General features: G+C 40.3%; 1 protein-coding gene across 4 annotated transcripts in view; it reads right to left on the reverse strand.

The window, feature by feature from the left end:
• Positions 1 to 18,533, reverse strand: part of Frem2 (FRAS1 related extracellular matrix 2) — a 168,272-nt gene that overhangs the window by 22,988 nt on the left and 126,751 nt on the right. For all 4 annotated transcript variants that reach the window (XR_011367901.1, XR_011367902.1, XR_011367900.1 and 1 more), the window contains exons 11-16: positions 17,693 to 17,875; positions 14,469 to 14,599; positions 12,023 to 12,181; positions 9,557 to 9,860; positions 7,734 to 7,865; positions 6,692 to 7,023 (exon numbers count right to left, since the gene is read on the reverse strand). Coding sequence is in view for 1 of the 4 variants with exons in the window: in XM_070002916.1 (XP_069859017.1) it covers positions 6,692 to 7,023; positions 7,734 to 7,865; positions 9,557 to 9,860; positions 12,023 to 12,181; positions 14,469 to 14,599; positions 17,693 to 17,875 (1,241 nt within the window). In the remaining 3 variants the exon portion in view is untranslated. The remainder of the gene's footprint in view (positions 1 to 6,691; positions 7,024 to 7,733; positions 7,866 to 9,556; positions 9,861 to 12,022; positions 12,182 to 14,468; positions 14,600 to 17,692; positions 17,876 to 18,533) is intronic.

Consider the following 18,533-nt stretch of genomic DNA (forward strand, 5'->3'; position numbering starts at 1 on the left):
ACACCTCACTACACACCAAACAAAGATGGCACAGTCCTAATAGATCACCTAATAAAAATTATTGCATTTAACTCTCAAAATAGGTCTAAAATACAACAAAGCAAACACTACTGGCTTATTTTACATGAGAGGGAAACAGAGCCTGTTTCTTGGAAGTTTTAGTCAGGTTGTGTGATAATCATCCAAATAAACTGTCTAAAAGGACTTAGACACCCGAGTTAGCAAATAATTTAAATTATATGAACTATTGTCCTGTAATCCAAGCTATCCAAGAGGCTGAGATCTGAAGATCTGGGTTAAAGCCAGCCTAAGCAGACACACATGAAAGATCTTCACCTTCAATTATCCCCCCAAAACTGGAAGGGGAGGTATGACTCCAGTGGTAGTGAACCAACCTTGAATTAAAAGTCTAAAAGACAGCATTCAAACCCTGAGTTCAAGCCCCAGCATTGAAAAAAGAAGTACAAATACTAATTGAGACTGAATTTCTGTAGCTTATAATATAGCTTGTCAGCTATGGTTTACCTAACCAAGTGAACATATTTAGGAATTTTCCTTTGCAATGCAATTATTAAAATATAAAACGAACAACTTTTATTTGTCAGTATTAAGCATGTACTGCTTTAGCTTGCTTGCTCCACAGGCACACTACTTGGGCCATGGCTTTGCCCAGGTTTTTTTCTGTTTTATTTGTTTTTGGTTATTTTGGATATAAGGATCTTCCTTCCTTCCTTCCTTCGTTCCTTCGTTCCTTCGTTCCTTCGTTCCTTCCTTCCTCCCTTCCTCCCTTCCTCCTTCCTTCTTTTGCGTGCCAATACTTGGGCTTGAACTCAGAACCTTGAGCTCTTGCCTAGCTTTTTCTTTCAAGGTTGGTGCTATGCCATTGGAGCCATTAACAAAAAGCCATATTTCTGGCTTTTTGGTGTTTAACTGGAGATAAGAGTCCCATGGATTTTCCTGCCAGGACTGGCTTCACATCTCAACTCTCAGATCCAGCCTCCTGAATAGTTATTTCTGGCTTTTTGGTGTTTAACTGGAGATAAGAGTCCCATGGATTTTCCTGCCAGGACTGGCTTCACATCTCAACTCTCAGATCCAGCCTCCTGAATAGTTAAGATGAAGAAGTGTAAGTCATGTGGTGTGCAGTGTTTTATTTTTTTAAAAGAATGGCTTTCTAGAGAAAATTCTAAACATCCAATGGTTTAAAAAACTTAGTTAACTTTATTAGCCATTTTTCATCAAAAATATTTTTCATTTGGGCACTGGTGGCTCATGCCTGTAACCCTAGCAGCTCAGGAGGCTGAGATCTGAGGATCGTGGTTCAAAGTCAGCCTAGGCAGGAAAGTCTATGAACTTCTTATTTTTAGTTAACCACCAAAAAACCAGAAGTGGCACTGTGACTCAAAGTGGTACAGCACTAGCCTTGAGCTGAAGAGCTCAGGGACAGTGCCCAGGCCCAGAGTTCAAGCTCTACAACTGACAAAAAAAAAGAAAGAAAGAAACAGGTTTTTCATTGTATTTAATTTTTATAAAAGCACCAGGTACATATAGATTCCTTCATTTAAGTTATTTTTAATTAAATTATTACATTAGTCTTTACATTCTTTTCAGTTTAATTATTCAATTGTTTTTATATTTTAGAAACAAATGATTGAAAACTATTTTAGCCAAATTCCTCTATGGAAGTTTTAAGGTTCTTTTCCTTGGCATGAAAAATTCTTGACGTTTTATAAGAATGAAGATCTGACTCTTATAATTCTACTTTGGTGGTGTATAGATTTGGTCTACAATCCTTGATTGTCCCCTGAAATGCTCACTGCCGGCTTCTTCAATGAGTGAATGTACAAAGGAATGGCCAATGAAAACACAGTCAAGATATCAGCTAAGGATAGCAGTAGTCAAACTGCATAAATGATCATCAAACTTCCTAGCTGCTGACAATTATCCCCAAAATTTTTTTAACCTGATCCCTTCTCTTTGGCAACTGTTTCTTCTGTGTTAAATAGTCTGAACTGGGAGCTTAAGGAAAGCAGAAAACTCAGAGTGTGTCAGAGACAGATTTCTATTCACCCTCATGAAAATGCAGGGACTTGGCAATATTTCATCATGGTAGCTGTAAATACAATGACCACATAAGGAAAAAAAAAACAACTCAGTTCCTCAGTATGCTGCTCCTGGCAGAAGCAATTAAAGGGTAATAAAAGTTGTTTGCACACGATTACTTTATGCTAAAGTGCCAGTGCCAGGAAAGAAGAGGGAAGGGACCGCAGAAGGCACACAGACCTGTATGTCCTGCTTACTTGAGGCATCCAAGGGACCAAAAGGAAAGCGGGGAGAAGAAAGAGAGGAGAAGGGAAGCCATTGGAACATTAAAGTTGGTGAGACTCCCATGATGGAGGAAAGTGGAATCCAATTACCATGCATTTAGTTTGCTTTCCTTCAGATGTCGTCTCAAGAAATTGGTTTGCATTGAGCTGCAAGCAAGTCGCCAGTGGCTCATGTCTGTAATCCTAGCTACTCCGGAGGCTGACATCACAGTTCAAAGCCAGCCGAAGCAAGAAAATCTGTGAGACTCTTCTCTCCAATTTAGAAAAAAAAGTCAGAGCTGTGGCTCAAGTGGTAGAGTGCTAGTCTTGAGCAGAAAAGGCTCAGGCTCAGGGATAGCACCCAGGCCCTGAGTCTTGAGTTCAAGCCTCAAGACCAGAAAAACAAAACAAACAAAATAAAAAATCCCAACAACAAGAACAACAAAAACTCAAACACAAAAATCAAATCAAAACCAAACTGAGCTCTCTGCACACTGAAGCTGTAGACTGCCTTTGAAAGGACCTGGATTTGTACTGTTTTATTAGGAGGGGCTGTGTGATGTACCCTGGCACCTGTTTTTATGGTTGCTACTGGTCAGCATTATAATAAGAACAGTGGGAAACACTGGTTAGGCACACGCGTGTGGGGTGTGTGTGTGTGTGTGTGTGTGTGTGTGTGTGTGTGTGTGTGTGTGTGTGTGTGTGTGTGTGCTGATCCTGGAGCTTGTATTCAAGGCTTGGGCATTATCCCTGAGCTTTTTGCTCGAGGCTAGCATTCTACCTACCATATGAGCCACAGCTTCACTTCTGGACTTTTGGGGTGGTTAATTAAGATAAGAGTCTCACAGACTTTCCTGCCTGGGCTGACTTTGAACTGTAATCCTCAGATCTCAGTCCTTTGAGTAGTAGGATTACAGGTGTAAGCTACTGGCATCTGGCTTTCATTAGTCACTCTTGCAATCACATCTGTGACAATCATTCTTCATATACACTTGATTAGATAGTCCTTAAGCATTATGATGTGGGTGTGAACACAGCATGACCAGCTCCCTGAACATGGGAGTGATCTGACTGTAAGGAGACTAAAGCAGTACTTACAATGTTCTTATGCAGTTGCATAAAAGATGCTACGTATTTAGGAAAACATGGTAAACATTAGATGCATATTAGCTATGATGATGATGATGATGATGATTTTGTTATTCCTATGACTACGTCTTATCTTCTCTACCCCAAGACCAATGGAGGAAAAGTAAGGGATTAGCTTTAGATGATTAGTTTTCTTCTGCACCTATAACTTCTCCTTTACTATATTTCAATAATATGTAAAGTGCTTTGAGGGGAGAGAATATCAATAGGAGAAAAAATAGAAGTTTAAGCCCAAAGAAGAACGTAGGGACAAATGAGATAGTCATCTCTATTCTTTCCCTGTAAGAGAATAAGCACCTCATTTTATGTGCTTGTGCTACTGTTTACAGATTACACTGAGGGTTTTAGAATGTTACAAGCAGGTGCTGTGGTCTCAGTGAGTTACACTGAATGTGCTCATCACTGTGATACTGATTGCATGGTTATACTTTTACATATCTTTCAATATTGCCCAAGCCAAAGAAATCCTCGCAGAGAGAATTCATATCACATGCTGGCCATCAATTTAAGATTGCATAAACGGGGTAAGAATCTCATGATGTGACAGCCTCATGCAGTGTGTATCCTTATTCTGTGTGTTATATAGAACCAGACTCAGGCATGTGAAGCTTCGTTGAAACCGAGAGCTGCCTGTTTCCACCTAACACAGCAGAACCATTCACGGTTCAACTACAGAGTCAGATGTATGAGTTTTCTAACTAATAGAGGTCCTGGTAAGAAAGAAAGCTCCAAACTCAAAGCCAGACGCTGCTGGCTCACATCTATAATCCCAGCTACTAAACAGGCCGAGATCTGAGTGAAGCAGAAGTTTGAAGCCAGTTTAGGCAGACAAATCTGAGATACTCTTATCTCTCCAGCAACAAGCTGGAAGGGGAGTTATAGCTCAAGTGTTAGAGTGTCAGGTTTTAGCAGAGAGAGCTAAGTAAGAATGAGAGGTTCTGAGTTCAAGTCCCATTTAGTACTGGCCCACATGCATACCCATTCTCTCTCTCTCTTACACACACACACACACACACACACACACACACACACACACACACACACACACACACACACACACACACACACACACCTACACACACACACACAAACCCGCAAAGAATTCAATGGAGGAACTGGAATTTAGCAAAGCAGGGTCAGTGCAGGTAATTATTTTATAGTTGGTTTTAGACTGAGGAGTTAACACCATAGTTTTGCATTCGGAATGACCATAACACATTGGAGAACCAGACAGCTTTGACAAGATGAAGCTCAAGGAAGTGTGTGTGGGATTTTCACTAGCAAACACTGTCTGAATCACATATGAAAGACGAAAGAGTGCCACCATAGTGTGAAGAAAACAGAAAACGTCTCTGAGTAAAAATTAGACAAGGCAGGGGGAAAGAAAAAGAGATTTCAACAAGGAACAATTAAACTAAAAATGTGACCTACTACTCTGTCCTCGGTTTACATGAATAGTTTCAGTGCTTTAAGCAAACCCCTAGGAGTAGAGCAATCAGAAAGGGAATGGTGAATGGTGATTGTTCACAGTAGACTGGGACCACGCTCTGTGAGGAAGAGGGGCAGGAAGCAGAGGTAATTGATGTATAAAGGGAAACACTGGGATAGCTCAGTCACAGTCTTTATTTTGACTCTGAGGATAGGATATCTTTCTTTCATAGTATCCTTGTTTTCCAGGCAGCAAAGATGGGTGCAGAAGAAGCTCAGGAATAGCTCTCATGTATGACTGTTTAATGCAACTTGCCAAGGTACATAGCTAGGACCAAATGCACACTGTCTTTACGTTGTGTTTTTACTTGGGAATTTTTTCTAATTCATGCAAGTTACTGAATATTGCTGCTGCTACTTCTGTGTGTGTGTGTGTATGTGTGTGTATGCGTGCCTGTGTGTGTGTGTGTGTGTGTGTGTGTGTGTGTGTGTGTGTCTGTGTGTGTGTAGTATCTTGTGTTTTTGTTTAGCTTTTTCACTCAAGGCTGGCACTGTAATATTTGATCCATACCTCAAGTTCCGGCTTTTTGGTAGTTAATTGGAGATACTGTCTTGTGGACTTTTCTGCCTGGGCTGGTTTTGAACAGTGATCCTCAGATTTCAGCTAGCTAAATAGCTAGGATTACAGACAGACATGAGCCACCCGCATAGAGTTTATTATTGTTGCGTTTAAAAGAGGCTGTTAAGCCAGGCACTGGTGGTTCACACCTGTAAACCTAGTTACTCAAAAGGCTGAGATCTGAGGATTGTGGTTCAAAGCCAACCTGGGCAGGAAAGTCCAGGACTCTTATTTCCAATTATCCACTAGAAGTAGAGCTGTGGCTCAAAGTGGTGGAGCGCTATCCTTGAGCAAAAAAGAACTCAGGGATAGCACCTAAGCTCTGAGTTCAAGCCCCATGACAACAAAACAAAACAACAAAATCCCCCAAAGAAGCTGTTAAGATCATGCCTCCTGACCACAGTGTCCGCTGATTTCTGTATATAATTTGGGGCAGCATGTTCTCACCAAATTTCTCTTGCTACCACATATGTTATATTTTAACACTTTAGAGACATAGCCTGAATGAAGCTGGGAGCTGCCAGTTCCATTAGGAATCTAGACCAAATCTCAAAAGGCATGATTTAATCTGCACACCATTCACCACTTGAATGAGTAAGTTTGCTTACAGAACATTTAATTTATTCATGAATATACACAAGATAATGTTTACTGTGAAGAGAAATCACTATTTGGATGTATTTCTTCTTTTTGTTGGAACTAGAATTTGAACACAGTATTTTATATTGTTCAACTTGATGGCTTGGTTGGTGCTCTACCAACCAAGATACAGTTCAGCCTTACTCTTTGGTGGGTATTTTGGACTTTGCTGCCCCCACTAGCTTTGAAACTCAAGCCTCTAGATCACAGCTTCTTAAACAGCTAGGGTAACAGGTATGAGTCACCAGCACCTAAGAATTTTTAGATGTCAGAGTAGATTTGGCCTTAAGGCCAATGATGATACACTGAATTCTGACATAAAGAGAATGTTACTGACCCACTGTCTATAGAATACCTATATTTTGATGCATAGTTCTAGCAATAGACATGGATTTTCTCACCTTCCATCCAATTATTGGGTTCTACTTGTGACTAATGTACTGTATCACTGAACATAAACTGAACCGAAATCATTAGTAAGAAAAAGTACAAATCTATTGACAGAACAGATTTATCCAGTGATGAGAGCTCACGGGTTGTAAATGTGTACCTGGCCATCAGTCCCGATGGTACCTCCGCAGTCGGTGAGGAGCTCTGACATGTCGTAGTAGCTGACAAACTCCCACAGGCAGGCCTCCAGGTTCAAGTTTCGGTAGAAGCGTAAGGTGTTGGAGCCTCGGATGGGAGAGCTGTACTGGTAAGGATAGGTCTCTCCGATGACTTCGGGGTTTTTGGTGGCCTCCGTGAGGAAGCCGTGGTGGGTCTTCACCTCTGTGTAGTCCAGGAGGTTGGAGCACTTGTGGTTCCCAACTCTTGTCCCATCAGGGCTAAGCGTCAGCTCAAAGTTGGAGAGCTCTCGAGTGGAGATCACAGGGAGCATGCCTATAGGGGAGGGAGCACATTAACACAATCCTGTCTCATTGTATTGGATCTTTCCCAGGCTTATTTATTATTTATTTATGTTTGTACTGGGGCTCAAATTCAAGGCCTTTAGTTCTTGCTTGTTGTTGTTTGTTTGTTTTTGTGCCAGCCCTGGGGCTTGAACCCAGAACCTGAGCACTGTCCCTAATCCTCTTTGTACTCAAGGCTAGCGCTCTACCACTTGAGCCACAGCACCACTTCCAGCTTTTTCTAAGTAGTTTATTGGAGATAAGAGTCTCATGGACTTTCCTACCTTGGCTGGCTTTGAACTAGGATCCTCAGATCTCAGCCTCCTAGTAGCTAGGATTGCAGGTATGAGCTACCATCACCCAGCTTAGTTCTGGCTTTCTGATGGTTAATTGAAGATAAGAGTCTTAAAGACTTTCCTGCCTAAGCTAGCTTCAAACTGTGATCCTCAGATCTCAGTCTCTTGAGCAGCTAGGGTTAAAGCTATCAGTCACCAGTACCTGGCCAAGCTTGCTTAATTTTAAAGAATGATTACATTGTTAGACTTCTCAATACTGACAGAAATGAAAGATAAAAGACTTGAAGTCCATGTTACAAATTCAACACTATTTAGGCTTGGACATTTAGAAGAGGCTGAGTGAAATAAATCAGGTGACGAGGAACCCAAAACCCTTCCAATTGACTTGCTCAGTCTAGATCCCTACCGTCAATGTGTGGCATCGTGACAGTGAGTTTGATCAGGTTTGCAAAGTCCGAGTCTTCAGGGCCTGTGTATCTCAACTTAGCTGAGAATGGCTCAGCCCCCACAACTCCAGGCACACGAGGTTGACAAAGGCCTAGAGGAGAAGAATACATTTATGTTAAAAGAAGATTAAGAGATTAACACCTAAGGAGTATGTTAATATAAGTGCTGTTACTTTTCTATTTGCTCTAACCTTCCCTGGGCACTAAAACATGGTGAGGAATGTAAATCACCACATACTCTTCAGTGGCTTCTTTGCAGTGCTGAGATTTGAGATGATCTGAGAAAAGCCAGTTAGTCACTGTGATTTCATATGTGCTGGTCATTTTAGTTTATTAACAGACTCACAAAATTATTTGAACACATAGTATAAGCAAAGAGTGAAAATGGGTGAAAAAATCACTAGGGACAAAGTTATTAAGTGAAGTTGATATTTGCCCTAGAATAATACACTTATGATTAGTTATAAAGCATTATTTATTGGTAAATAAAATATTTATTGATTTATTTATTAAATGGTGCTGGAGATTTTGCCCAGTGTCTCACGGAGGCTTGGAAAATGCTTTACCATTATGGCATAACCTTTAAAAAGTACTTAGACAAGCTGGGTGCCAATGGCTCATGCCTGCAATCCTAGCTACTCAGGAGACTGAGATCTGGGGATCATGGTTTGAAGCCAGCCTGGGCAGGAAAGTCTGACATTTATCTCCAATTAACCACCAGAAAACTGGAAGGGGAGCTGTGGCTCAAAATGGTAGAACACTAGCCTTGAGCAAAAAGAGCTCAAGGATAGCACCCAGGCCCTGTGTTCAAGTCTCATGACCACCACCTCCAACAACAAAAGTACTTAGAATGGTTTAGTATCACAAAAATCAGGTGAGGTCAGAGCATAGGCACACATACCTAGACTTCCTTCCCTGCTGTCCCAGACCAGCAGACTTCTCATCCAGCATCTAGCTGAGCTCCTGTGCATACCCGACGCTCACATCTCATCCTGCTTTATCTCTAACCCTCCCTTTTCCTCTCACAAGCTTTTCCATTTCTCTACTAGACACTTGCAAAATATTCCACCTTTTTTTTTTTGTTGGTCGTGGGGCCTGAACTCTGGGCCTGGGTGCTGTCCCCTCAGCTCTTCAGCTCAAGGCTAGTGCCCTACCACTTAAGCCAAAGTGCCACTTCTGGCTTTTTCTGCTTATGTGGTGCTGAGGAATAGAACCCAGGGCCTCATGCATGCGAGGCAAGCGCTCTACCACTGAGCCACCTTCCCAGCCCCCACTTTTTTTTTCATGCTGCGGTCATTGCTTATGTTTGAAGCTTCAGCTTTATGTTGAACCTATCTGGACTCACAAATTTTTCATTGTTGGTGCCAGTCCTGGGGCTTGAACTCAAGACCTCATGCTCTCCCTTGGCCTTTTTACTCAAAATGGGCACTCTATCACTTGAGCTTCACCTCCATTTCCAGAAGCAATCACTTCTAACTTTGCATTTCAGCACTTTATCCAGACTGACATCTGTGTGTATCCCTCAACCTCTCTAAGGACTCCTTGACGATAGGGAACTTCCCTTCTTCCTCTTGCCAGGATAATGCCCTCCATCACACATATCATAGGTGCTCAAAACATGTGGACCGAATAACTGCGTTTCTAAGGGATGTTATAGTAAAGATGGATTTTCATATTGGAATGTGGAGCGTTACAGAACAGCAGCCGTCTGGAGGAACAGACATTGTGATATTCTGCAGCATTCCAGCCATCTTTATGCGAAGCTGGCAACACAACGGTTTACCTTCTTCTCTGCCAATGGTTATAATTGGGCTCATCAGCTCCAAGCCTTCATTGCCATCCATGTTCACAGCTCGAGCCGCACACTGCACTCGAGATCCAGGCTGGAAGTATATGGAGTCTAAGGTGATAATCTTGGAGGATGTAAAAAAAGTGTCGAAGTCCACCTCTCTCATGGGGCTGGTCACACCGTCAGGGCCAGCTGGAGCACTGATCAGCCATCGGTAGCGGGTCAACGTGTCATTGATGTTCTCGCTTGCACAAATAGACCCTGTTTTGTCATAGTCAGAATATTTGGGGTTACAAGCCTATGGGAAACAAAAACCTATGTTAGAACCACAGTACAGAACAGTGAGGATATTATTTCTTCCCAAACCCTCTCAATCCCAATGTCTTCACCGGTGCCTCAGGTTACTCATGCAACTTCCTGTGTGTGTGTGTGTGTGTGTGTGTGTGTGTGTGTGTGTGTGTGTGTGTGTGTGTGTGTGTGTGTGTGCCAGTCTAGGGCTTGAACTCAGGGTCTGGGTGTTGTCCCTGAGGTTTTGTTTTTGGTTTTTGAAGGCTAGCACTCTACCTCTTGAGCCACAGCTTCACTTTTGGCTTTTTAGAGATAAGAGTCTCATGGACTTTCCTGACTGAGCTGGCTTCAAACCATGAGCCTCAGATCCTAGTCTTTTGAGTAACTAGGATTACAGATGTTAGCCATCAGCACCTGGCTGAATTTTCTTAGTTTTATTTCCAGCTGTGATAGTTTTTTTTTAAATGAAGTCTAAATTGCATTTCTAACCAGTAATTGGATGTTTACATGTAAAATGTTTAAACATATCAACCTTCAAACTCACAAATTAAATTAGTGTTTTCTTTCCCTCATATCATTCTTTCCCTATGAAAGGTGTCACCTTGCTCATGAGGTTGATAATTCCAGCAGCGCCATTATGGATACCTATCAGCCACTGAAAGCTTCCTAGCTTCCTTCCTTCCTTCCATCCTTCCTTCCTTTCTTCCTTCCTTCCTTCCTTACTTCTTCCTTCTTTCCGTCCTTCTCCAGGTGATCAGTGAACTTGATTATTCTTTCACAATGCGAGCGCGCGCGCGCGCGTGTGTGTGTGTGTGTGTGTGTAATTGTGGGTGCACATGTGCCTGCACACGTGCCTGTACTGAGGCTTGAACTCAGGGCCTCATACTCTCACTTGGGTTTTTTGTTTGATACTGGCACTCTACCATTTAGAGCCACCCTTCATTTCTGCTATTTTTGCTGGTTGCTGGAGATAAGAATCTCTTGAATTTTTCTACCTGGCAGGCTTCAAATTCAGATCCTCAGATCACAGCCTCCCAAGTAGCTAGGATTATAGGCATGAGCAACACTTTTAAATTTTAGTCTCTTCTTTTCCACTTGCCACTCTTTCCATCTAATTTCTTTCCAGTCAAGCAATGCACTACTGCCCAGCTAACTGTCCCAGATGACACCCCTTTAATAGAGCAGTTCTTCTCTGGAAGAGTTTACCATTACCCATCAAAAAGCCCAAGTTCCTTAATAAGACTTTTAGAGGCCTAGACAATCTGTTACTATTTATGACTTGTTAATTTGGTAAACTTTGCATAAATTCCTCTAGGTGGGTTGTTACACTAGGGCTGCTGTGATTGAAAAAGCAAGATATATTTGCTCACAAGTTGCTTATGATTTAGTCAAGAGAAGACAAGTTAAAATGTGATGAATGTGTGCTACTTCTCCAGCTTTGGCTTTGGTTGCAATCATTTCTTTCTAGAATGATCTCTCCTTAACTAAATTGTATCATAGCTATGGAAACTCAACTTGATTATTCCAAACATCCCTTCATACTTAGAGCCACTGCTATGCTTTCTAATTTGAATCATTCTTATGGTAATGATCACATCTTGCCTCATATTAGAGCTAGTGGTAACTTTCTTCTCATCTTTACGTTTAAATTCCTTGTGTGCAAAGGAAAACTCCTTTGCATGTGTTATGTATGTATGCATGTATATATGTATGTATTTATTTATTTAGTACCTTATTTAGAGTTTAAAATCAGGGCCTCATGCTCTTTCTTGGTTCAAAACTGGCACTCTAACATTTGAGCCACAGCCCCACTTCTGACTTTTTGGTGGTTAATTGGAGATGAGAGCCTCATGGACTCTTCTACGAGATTCTCAGATCTCAGCCTCCTGAGTAGCTAGGCTTCCAGGCGTGAGCCACTGGTTCCTATAAACTTACTTTAAAAAAAAATCAGTTTCTAAGATTTACTTACTGACCAGGCAGTAAATCATTTTTTAAATGAATAAAGTAAAACATGGAATCTTCATTTAATTAAGGTTATTCTTTTTCACTTCAAAACTCAAACCTGTTAATACTTTCCTACTTTCATTCCATCATGACAAAGAATAATGAAGGCTTATGATTATTTTAAATAATTATCTAATTTCCCTTGTGCTTCCTCAATTCCATACTCACCGTAACACAGATGACAGGATAGCCAGACGCAGGTCCAGTGCCCTCTTTAGCTTTGGAAGTGTCATCATATGTTAGCAAGGACACAATTTGAGGGACAGAAGGAAAAGTGACATCTGCCATGTTGTTTATTTCTTCAATGTACACAATGGCTTTGGTGACCTAGAGGGAAAGATAATCATCATCAACTCATAAAATATTAAGAGTTTTAGTGCTTCTACTGTGCAGAATAATACTCAAGGTTCTTGCAAAACTCATGAACTCTTTGAGATGAAAATTGTCATGCCCAGAATCCTTGGAGAGTAGCAAGCCTTCTGTAGCTGGTTGTCAGTGACTCTGGCACTGTTCGTGTATATTGTATCATCTTAGAGGTAAGCATCTGAGGCTGGGGAAGCCAGTACAAAGGCTGGTCAGTGGCTTGCGTGGAACTTGGATCCCAATTGTTATTTTCTCCTCCAATTGTGGCAACAATAGACAAATCTGTCTTGCAGTTGTAGACTAGACGTTGTATGAAAAAAAGTCCATTGGCTGATAGTGAGATGGATGCTGACAGACACCTTGAGAAAAGGTCAGGGGATCATGTGGGTCCTAATAAAGTGGAGGCCCATGAAAATCAAAACTTGAATGGGCAAGGCAAAAAGGCAGTGCCTGAAGTGCAGGCTGAGAGATGTTGAGAACCAGACAGAAGTGGAAGCCACAAACACAATACCTCCTGCAGGGCAAGGTAAGGACATTCCTTGCTATCCATCTGCCCTGTTTTTTGAACAACCTCCCAATATCTGATAACTGGTATCACAGGTATAGCTGCTCTATGACTTAAGATAAGGTTACATTGAGCCGGGTGGCTCACGTCTATAATCCTAGCTACTCAGGAGGCTGAGATCTGAGGATCACAGTTCAAATCCAGCGCAGGCAGGAAAGTCTGTGAGACTCTGATCTCCAATAAACCACCACAGAAAACTGGAAGTGGCACTATGGCTCAAGCGGTAGAGCGCTTGCCTTGAGCTAAAGAGCTCAAGGACAGCGCCCAGGCCCAGAGTTCAAGCCCCATGACACAACAACAACAACAAAAAAGGTAAGGTTACATTGCATGAACTCATCTCAATTTGAAATAGTAAAGATAAAAAAATGCATTTGATTGTGTACATCACAGCAAAGGAACATGGTAGTCTCAATTGTAGCCCTTTGTGATTGTCCAGGAAAAGTGAAAGTCAACATACAAAGTATGGGTTTTGACTAAATGCAATTTACTAAATCCTTGTAAGGTAGAGATTTCTGCTTAATTTTAGAGAACCTTCGTAACAAAAGTAATTCTAGTGATTTTTTTTTTTACTCCAGAGACTTTCCTATATTACCCCATAAAAATGATAATGAAAGATTGACTTCTATGTGATCAAGTTACAAAAGTAAGCTGGTGGCTCCCGCCTGTAATCCTAGCTGCTCAGAAGGCTGAGATCTGAGGATTGTAGTTTGAAGCCAACCCTCTCAGGTAAGTCTGAAATGTCTCTTACTTCCAATTAAACAACAAAAAACCAAAAGTGGGGGTGTGGCTCAAGTGTAGAATTCCAGCTTTGAGTGAAAAAGCTAAGAGAGAACACATAGGCTCTGCGTTCAAACCCCAGTATTGGTGCATGTGTGAGTGTATGCATACACACACACACACATTTGCTGCAGATTTTCTGCCTATACTCATTGAATTATAAATATAGCTTTAAAAAGGAAATATAGTAGAAATATTGTCATTCAATTTTAAAATGATAAAATAGGATAAATACCCTAAGAGAAAACATTTCCTCAATTTGACCTTCTATTAATAGAGAAACCAATGATAAAAGCAATATAGCAAACTTAAGCACAGACATAAAATCAACCTGTTCCTAAAGTGATTTGTCATGTAAACAGTTAAATTTACTGTAAAGATCAACATTATGGCTATCTTGAAGGAAATCTGTAGCACAATGCAAATTAAATAAGCATAGAAAACAAGTTTTATGTAATATTTTAGACATGAGGCTCTGAATAAAAAATTTCTAATCAAATCAAAAGAAACAGTTAAGGATTTTGAGGGCTAGCCAACAGTATTGTGGGTGAAAAATGTATAATTTAATGAGTTGAGGCACTGAATCAATGTCTCATCTCTATGCTGAGACAAAGCTTTCTCTCTGGAGATTAATTCTAAGTTTAGTTACTACTGACTGAAAGGTGATAGGCTAATGTGGGGTTTTTTAACTCCAGGTCTTGAGTTTCTACAAAGAGGATTTGTCAAGGAAAGAGAAAATTTCTGATTATGTTATAATCAGAATCAAGTTTATTTTTGAGAGGAAAGAGATAATGAGCATCCTTATCACAAGTGAAGTCTCATCACTTGATATAAGGTGATGTGATTTCTCATCGGCATTGCTCAGTAGAATGCTGGCCATGAATTTATACCAACCACACTGTTACTTACCTGCGTCTCTGCTACCATGTTTTCATCGGGTTTTAAGTGTACAGTGAAGGCCTCTCTCATCTCTCTGACCCCATCAAATAATACTTCAATTTCAACAACATGCTGCGTTTCTCCTTCCTTAAACTCAATTTCTACAAATGCAAAATCACAGATTTAAATCTTCTACACATGAACAAAAGTTATGGTCAAGCTTTATTTGGCCTGTGGATCTATAATGGAAAATAGAGTCCATATTGCAGTCTAGTACATTTATATATGTGTATATGTGTCAAAAAGGTAACCCACAGTTTAAGAAATATTACTTGTTCTTATAACACACTGAAACATTTTCTATTCTATATTTTTCTACAATTGGAGTGTGAACTCAGGGCCTCCCCATTTGTCCTGCTTGCTTGCTTGGTTGATGCTCTACCACTTGAACTACAACTCCAGCCTAGCTTTTTGTTGGTTATTTTAGAGATGGAGCCTTGTGGACTTTTCTGCTTGGGTTGGCCCTGAACTACAATCTTTTGGATCTCAGCCTCTTGGGTAAGATTACAGGCATTAGGCATTGCACTACTGTCGGGCTTATTCTGGACTATTCTTCTATCCGTTATCTTCCTACTAAAAGAAAAATTCTTATTATTTATTATCTTATTATTTATGTTATTAAATTGATTTGTTGATTTTTTTTTTTAGAGTTTAAAAAATATGCTAGCTGGGAGCCGGTGGCTCACACCTGTAATCCTAGCTACTGAGGAGGCTGAGATCTGAGGATCATGGTTCAAAGCCAGCCTGGGCAGAAAAGCCCATGAGACTCTTATCTCCAATTAACCACCAGAAAACCAGAAGTGGTGCTGTGTCTCAAGTGATAGAGCACTCACCTTGAGCTCAAGAGCGCAGGGACAGCACCCAAGCCCAGAGTTCAAGCTCCATGTCCAACCAAAAAAAAAAAAAATATATGCTGAGTTAGAGGACAATCAATAATTCTCATACTATTAGAAATTCTGAGGAATTTCTAATAGAACCCTAGTCTTGTGAATGGGACTATAGGTAGAATTGAATATGCATGGTAGTTGTGCTATGTATGTAGAAAAGCTGTACATAAAATTGCTGAGTTGTAAATGCAATATTGTATCTCAAACATGTATTTTGGTTGTATGTATGAGGCTCTGAGTTCAAACCTTAGTACCATTAGAAAAAAATCATTTCTTACACTTTAAAGTCTGGAAACTCATAGGAAAACAGAAGTTGTTGAAGTCTTTTATATAGCCTTACATGGTCATAGGCAGGTGGTGAGACAAACAAAGAATAGACTGTGTGGAGCAATAACATTTCCATCCCTCTCTGTTCCCTTTTACACTTCCCATGCTCTCTCATTTTCATTGCTGGTCTTACTATTGCAAGCAGAAGCCTCTATAACCCCCTGAGTTATACAAATAAAACTTCTATGAAGTTTACAAAGTAATTTTTAAAAAATATTTACCATATTAAATACTTAACTAATATTTAACCATTAAATTATTGTTTTTAAACACTTGCTAGATGATGGTCAATTTTCTCAAGTACATTTGTCTTAATCTGTTACTTTATTTTTAGAACATAAAAGAATTTCAACTTTGGTTTAATTTTGTTCTGTTTAATTTGATTAGGACTGACCTCCACTTAAACCACAAAAGGAGAAATGAAAACATTAAAAAATCAGGGCTGGGAAGGTGGCTCAGTGGTAGAGCGCTTGCCTTGCATGCATGAGGCCCTGGTTCAATTCCTCAGCACCGCATAAGCAGATAAAGCTGGAAGTGGTGCTGTGGCTCAAGTGGTAGAGCACTTGGCTTGAGCTGAAGAGCTGAGGGACAGTGCCCAGGACCAAAGTTCAAGCCCCACGACTGACCACCGCCCCCACAAAAAAATTAAAAGATCCCTTAAGTTTTCATTATAAACACTATTAAACCATATGTTGAAATTTATAGGATAAAAGCCACATAGTTGAGTTCGTATTATTTAACTTCCATCTGACTTCATCTCTCAGTTTACTACACAGTGGTAAGATTGTTCCTGTTTAGCCAAAGAATTAAAGGAAGTATATGAAAATCTGTTGCATTTTTTTCAGTCATTTATAACCTGTTTATTACAGAAAAGGCTGACTTTATATTTTAGAATTTAGTAGCTAATCAGTTTTATTTTCTCCCCTCTTAGATTACATGTGATTTATTTCACACACAGAAAAAATATCTAAGGACATATCTGAAGTTCCATAGTAATTTATCCAAGTTTTGGCATATAAGCAAAGGAGATACAGCTCCTTTGTAGAAAATACTCTTTTTCTATTCATTCATTTGGTTTGCTAGCCAGTCACTAATTCCTATCAGTCACTTTGTAAATTTTGTTTGTGAGTAAAATGGCTGAAGTGCACCATGGGTAACAACTGATGTCTGCTACTCTGAGCAAGTATTCCAAATGATTAATGAGCTTAATTTTGGAGGTAAGTTTATGTTTATTGACAGCAGGTGTGTGTGTGTGTGTGTGTGTGTGTGTGTGTGTGTGTGTGTGTGTGTGAAAGAGAGAGAACAAGCAAGAGAGAGAGAGAGACAGAGAGACAGAGAGAGACAGACAGACAGATGGAGGAGAGGAGAGAGACAGAAAGATGGGCAGACACACACAGAATATTGATTTGTCTTAATTGCTCCTAAAAGGAGATAATAAAACTGATCCCAGCCTTTGCATCAGGAGATGAAAGGCAGCCATAGGAGACAGCCTGAGGACGCATGGTCTTGGGGTCTCTGTGGCTGGTCTTCCAGAATCCTCTCATAGTCTTCTATTAGCACAAAGTTTTCTGGCTTTCATTTCAGATTTCAGGGGTCCTCAAATAGATTATCATCTTGCCACAGTTTCAGTGGAATGGACATTTGGAAGAAAGTGATTACATAAAGTCTGATCACTGCGTGAAGGTAACGTCAATAGGAAGTTACACTCAAACAGAAAGCTATGGAGTACATCTACTGAAAATTCCTCAAAGTCTTAACACCTATACCCTATAAGTCAAAAAGGAACATTCTAGAATTTAATTCTGTTGTCTTTTCTTCTTTTAAGGAGATGAGTTTAAAAGATTGTATCTATATGTATTGTATTGAATGCTTCCCTTCTTTCCCCCTTCCCCTCTTCCCCCCCCCACCCCCGCGCTTGGGCACAGTGCTAGTGCTTAATATGGCATGACCTGGCTGGAGACAGGCCTGGGCACCTCCTACCTTCGGACACAGGGTGATAGTCTTCTCCAGAGGTGGCAGAGCCGTCTTTGGTGTGGACCCTCACGATGGAAACTTTGGAAGTATCTCCTTGGCGAATCACAGGAATTCTGACCACCACTGATTCTCTTGATTCTTTAGGTTCAGTGACGCTAAATTTGGTTTCTCCAAATTTGATAATGGACTCTAAAGTTGGGGGAAAACACGTACCAATTAAATTGCTAGTCAGAGAAACACAATTTCCCCCATTTCTGTTTCCTACCATGGGGGAGGAATGTAATGATGGTTGCATTCCTGCCTTCTCTCTGCCCCCTTATACTCAAGTGAGTATGAAAATAAAAGCTGACAGATGTAGCCCAACTCCTTCCTGAGAATTAACCAGTGTCAATAGGGCATATACTCTGGGCTGTCCTTTTGTGGCATAAATTACATGTCTCAGGCCATTGATGGGGGATGGAGGAAAGGAAATTCTTGCTGCCAAACTACTTGCACTTCAAGATTTGTACAGGGGATTGGGAAGGTACAAAAGTTTGGGTTTTATTACTTAGGTATAAGACATACTCTTCCAAATCACCTTTGTTATCTATCTATCTATCTATCTATCTATCTATCTATCTATCTATCTATCTATCTATCTATCTATCACCTATCCATCCATTCACTCATCTATTAACTATTAATCTACCTATCTAATATGTATATATCTATCATGTATGTATGGGAGTATATTTGTATGCATGTATCTATGATGTATCTATGATTCATGTATGTATGTATTTGTGGTCATACAAGCATTTATCAACTATGTATGTATATATGTGGATATATGTGTTTGTATGCATTC

This window comes from Dipodomys merriami, unplaced genomic scaffold, assembly GCF_024711535.1.
Source record: "Dipodomys merriami isolate MVZ:Mamm:240054 unplaced genomic scaffold, mDipMer1.0.p SCAF_6, whole genome shotgun sequence".
Classification (NCBI taxonomy): domain Eukaryota; kingdom Metazoa; phylum Chordata; class Mammalia; order Rodentia; family Heteromyidae; genus Dipodomys; species Dipodomys merriami.